The sequence below is a fragment of the Alnus glutinosa genome, chromosome 2 (assembly GCF_958979055.1).
Source record: "Alnus glutinosa chromosome 2, dhAlnGlut1.1, whole genome shotgun sequence".
NCBI lineage: Eukaryota > Viridiplantae > Streptophyta > Magnoliopsida > Fagales > Betulaceae > Alnus > Alnus glutinosa.
The window spans coordinates 31,394,416-31,399,232 of record NC_084887.1 but is presented as its reverse complement, the minus strand read 5'-3'; the positions used below and the strand labels follow the sequence as shown (position 1 = coordinate 31,399,232).

At 41.9% G+C, this 4,817-nt stretch overlaps 1 protein-coding gene across 3 annotated transcripts; it reads left to right on the top strand.

Annotated features, from left to right (window-relative positions):
* The first annotated feature begins 770 nt into the window (after positions 1-770).
* Positions 771-4,488, top strand: LOC133859457 (protein OPI10 homolog). 3 transcript variants are annotated; one of them, XM_062294865.1, is made up of 3 exons: positions 771-1,094; positions 1,169-1,637; positions 4,281-4,488. In XM_062294865.1, exons 1-2 carry the CDS (start codon positions 992-994, stop codon positions 1,627-1,629), a joined length of 564 nt encoding a protein of 187 aa, XP_062150849.1. In that variant the 5' UTR covers positions 771-991; the 3' UTR covers positions 1,630-1,637; positions 4,281-4,488. The 3 variants fall into 3 exon arrangements, with proteins under 3 accessions (XP_062150849.1, XP_062150848.1, XP_062150850.1); XM_062294864.1 differs by having other exon boundaries at positions 4,172-4,488; XM_062294866.1 differs by lacking the exon at positions 4,281-4,488 and adding an exon at positions 2,142-2,162.
* The last annotated feature ends 329 nt before the right edge of the window (positions 4,489-4,817 follow it).

Genomic DNA, 4,817 nt, shown 5'->3' with positions numbered 1-4,817 from the left:
TTGCGGTATAAATTGAAGCTGAAATACAAAAAAACTAATGTTCCGTTTGTTACGATGTAAAATGATTTCTGTCGTAAAGTATTTTCAACGAAATCATTTTCAGAAAAATAAATTTCTCGAAAATATTTTTCGGCGTTTGGTTCGCACGAAAAAAGTTACAAAAGAAGAAAATGAAACTGTCGCCGGAATCCGGCAACGTCCGGTCGCCGTAGCCGGATTCCGGCGAACACGTTTGGCCGGATCTGGCCAAAATTGTCGGATTCCGGTCGGATCAGTGGCCGGATCCCAGCCATTTTGGCCAGATCCGACCGGATCAGTGGTCGGATCGATCCAAACCCGGCCGGATCAATGGCAGGATCTGGTCAGATCCGGCCAGATTTGCCCGGAATCTGGTTTGCCGGCATACGGCGACAGTGGCCGAATGTTGCTGGATTCCGGCGCCGGAAGTATTCCGGTGACCGGATGTTGCCAGATTTCGGTGCCGCCTGGATTCTGACGACCGACCATTGCTGAACTCCGACACTCGGATATCAAACGTGCGTGTAAGAACGAAGAGTTTAATTTTAGAAAACGATTCATTTTCTAAAAATTAAAGAAGGTTTTACGGTCAAACCGAAAATGATTTTCGTTGATAATTATTTTCACCCCTACCAAACACCGTAAAATGTCAAAACTATTTTTTAAAAATCATTTTACGCCGAAACAATAAAGTTTTCAAAACACATATACCAAAAAGTCTTTAACCCTTCTCTTAATCACTTCAATCTAAACATGGGAAAAAATAAAAGAAAGAAAGAAAAAAACTGTAGAACGCTCTCTCCGTTGAGAATCTTCGCCGTTCTAGACGCTACTGGACCCTTCCGAAGCCACCGCCGTCCGCATATATCATACACCCACAAATCACTTCCGACCCTTCTCAGGCTGCGCCAGCATCAATCTATGATTGGACTCCTGTCGTTCACACTCACTCCGTCTCTCTCTGTAAGCGAAAATGTTCGGCGTCGTATTCCCAAACCGCAGCTTTCCAATGGACATCTCCACCTTCTCCCAAATCGACACCTTCCACTGGGTCCTCGACATGAACACCTTCGTAGGTACGTACTCGCTACTCCACCTTACCCCCGGCGCACTTTAGTCCCCGCCTCCTAACCAATTATAACCTGCGCAGGTGAGGCCTACGATCAGGTCCGGGAGGTCTGCATATTCCTCCTCAACAGCTTCACTCTCCCTCCGGACAAGGCCCTGGCCGTCTACATCCAGTCCCCGGGCTCGTCCTTCCTCTTCTGCGGCGCCATCACTCTGGCTCGGCCCTCAGCCGTGCTCTCGTTGCCGTGGCCGGATCCGGGCGGCCAGATGCAGCTCACCGCCGACGCTGCGCCGCTCTCGGCCAAGATCGGGGTGTCGGTAGAGGACCTGGCGACGCTGCCCTCGCTCGACGTGGCGGCCGAGAGGAGGATCGAGCGGCTGGCCCTGAAGGTCGGGGAGAACCTCTTCAACTTCATGCAGTCCTTCTGCGGCGTAGACGGGAGCAAGCTGGTGGTGCCCATGGATATCTTGGATCGGTGGTTTAAGAAGTTTCAGGAGAGGGCGAAGCGGGACCCGGAGTACTTGAAGGGCTTCGTATTGTGATGATGGAGGTATTTCTAGTTTTTGTAATAGTTAAGTTGCAAAACTTGTTGCTTTGTGTTTCTTTTTTGGATGAGCTGGGCAATGAGGAAATGGCCTTTGTGGGGTTCTTTTTATATGTATGTTGGTTCATTTCCATTTTGTATCTATTAGACTGAAGAGCAGAATTTGAATGAAAAATGACTATTCAAATCAAAATGGATGTGGGAAGTGAGGTGAAAACTGAGGAATTTATGAAAGAGGAAATAGAGAAAGTAACCGTTGGTTTGGTTGCTGATCAAACTTTTTTCAAAAGAAATTGGAATTTTTAGTATATTGCTTGCAAGTTGAGCATTTTAGATTATGTTAATCAACCCTGAAACGGCGGTAGTGTGCTTAGCAATTGCTTAGGTTCATAGAGATTCGAAGAGAATGGAGGGATTCTTTGTTACTCTGAAAGATGGTTGCTGTCTAGAAGCCGTAAAGGGTAGGCATTGTGTTTAAATGGGCTTCGTCTGAAATGTTTCAACGTGCAGTTGCAGGTGTGCCTGGGTCTAGCATAGTCAAATATTTGGTAGAATTCTATCCTGGAACTGGTTTTAAGCGACTGCACCAGTCTTGCGCTAAGGGCCTACTGTCTTGTATGTAGTTGAGAGAGGCAAGCTGCGATATTTGCAAATTCAAATTTCTGGAATTTACAATCTTATGAAGGATGCGCGAGCGCATTGGCTTGGGTAAGTAGAGTTTGAACATTATGCATTCTGTGACTTTTAGCACTCATTACTGCCTCAATCCTTTTGTGGCTTGAATTTTATGGCACCAGAAGGATGGTGAGGGAGCCAAAATTATGGAAGCCAAATCGAATGGGACAGAATGCAATTGAATAATAGGTTTGATAGAGAGAATATGCCAATAGCTAGAATTATACTAGTACTAAAAAAGTGTGGCATATCTGACATAGTTGAGACAAGGGCAGGTTGAGTTGTTTAATGGATGTATGATCTTAGATGTAAATTTTTTTGATAAGTAATCTCATTAAAAGCGTGAGACCTCCCTTAGTACACTGAGAGTATACAAAAGGAAACGTCTAACAAGAGAAACAAGTAAGGAAATCAAGAAAGCTAAAAGATAAGGGGAACACATAAGCCGTAATCTAAAGATACAAAGTGTTATAGAAGGAGGATAAAAGTTCGTTAGGGGTCTTCTCCACGTCCTCAAAGTTCCAGTTATTTATTTCCCTCCATAAGCACCAAAAGAGGCAAGTGGGCACCATTTTCTACATCGTAGCACTCCTCGACCGGCCCAAAGACCACTAACAAGCAAGTAGATCGATAACCCGTCGTGACATAATCCAAGACAACCCAAAGTGATTGAAAAGAGAGCACCAAAAGGCAGAAGCCACATTGCAATGAAGAAGAAGATGGTCTATGGACTCCTCCGTCTTCTTGCACATGCAACATCTATTTATCACAATAACATGACGCTTCTTGAGATTGTCCAAGGTGAGGATCTTCTCTAATGCCGCCGACCACGAAAAGAAGGCCGCCCTTTTTCAGTAGCTCTCGTGGGTTGAGACAGGGTGACCCACTATCTTCTTTTCTCTTCGCTAGATGTAAAATTGCAAACGAACATTGCTATAGCAGGAGGAGCTCATGTTGATTTGAGTCCATGAATATAATGGTAACTCCAATCTAGACTCACAATCAGTCCAACTTGTGTTTACTTTTGTAAGACTAAATTTTCCATGTTAAGCTGTTTGCTATTGAATTTAATGCTCGAAAATGACTCAAGTGGTTAGGATCACATGTAGCATCACTACCTCAATCAGTTACCCCACATAACCTTTTAGAACTGAAGCAGTTGGATCTCAGTGGACGAAGACCTTATTATCTTTAGGTCCACAAAAAGGATTTTTTTTTAATTTTTAATTTTATTATTTATTTTTTAATTTTATTATTATAAGTAATTGAACCATATTGTGGATTAGGGACTTCTGGACTTTGATAAATATCACTTAGAGGGTCTTCGCAATCTGTCATTACTATGTATGTAAAATTTGTAAAGAAAATGGAGTAAGACCGGAGCGTTACGAGGTTGTCGGTTGTGCCATTTTCAGACTCTTTTATGTGTAATATGTTGTAAATGCCGTTAGGGTAGGTTCATTGATACAATACTGAATACATAGCGGCAATAGTTGTCCTTTTGTTGCGATAAGTTATTTGATATATTATCGGAAATCTGTTTTGTCACGTATATGAATTTTACTTCCATTTTAATTTCCCTGTTCCCAGAAGAGTGGAAGTATTTTTAGCAGTTAAAATTGATTGTTTATCTAGCATAATAGCTCTGTTGATGAGGGTGTAAAAAGGGGGATATGTAGAGATGTCATGACAGAGAGTATAATCTCGTAGTATTGAGAAGCATCCAGCTGTTTTTCATAGTCTGCAGTTGGAAGCAAGACAAATCTAAATATAGCCATGAATCATTAGTTGGAAGGACTAGCTGATGCCTTGAACTCTTGGATACTGTTTGCATTTGACATTATACTGTTCATCTATATCTATAGGTGAAAGAGGCTGTATGGATCTTAAAAGGTCTCTGCATAATACCCAAGTCTCTGCATGGTATCCCAGCATGCCTTACAGTAGAGCTCAAATTTCCCATGTGTGTTTCAGGTACTTCTTTCTGACGTTATGCTGGTTTTTATGCAAAGATATTCTACTACGGAGAAACCAACTTATCAAATGTGTATCTCAGATATATGCTTGGAGATGTATGCTTTGACTTTTCTTTTCCTTGTGTTTGGTTTAAACTTTGGTTGACTGTTGCCTTAGAACTTAAACCAGCTATTGTTTTACAGGATGATAAGCTTTTCTTTTTTTTTTTCTTTTTTTCTTCTTCAAATTGATAATTACACACACGTCCATTAAATCTCGAACCCTGATTTCACCTTATACCTTATCTTAGGGAGGAGAGGAAGTGTCATTTGTTTTGGAACTCGTTATTTTACAGAATGATAATCAACAAAACATATTCGTTACACTTTTGATCTTCCTCCGATTCTGAGAAATTGATTAAGTGGGACGCGACCCTTGGCTCACCTGTCTACCCTTTGATCGTCCTGATTCATTATGGAATTTTGCATCATAGTTGTTTCATATCATGAGAGATATTATAGAACAAGATGTACCAGTTTACGAAGGTTAGGGATC

Excerpts from the sequence above, each read along its gene's own strand:
- LOC133859457 (XM_062294865.1), top strand. The coding sequence starts at position 992 with ATGTTCGGCGTCGTATTCCCAAACCGCAGCTTTCCAATGGACATCTCC. Across the intron at positions 1,095-1,168 it reads CGACATGAACACCTTCGTAG|GTGAGGCCTACGATCAGGTC; the intron begins GTACGTACTCGC and ends TAACCTGCGCAG.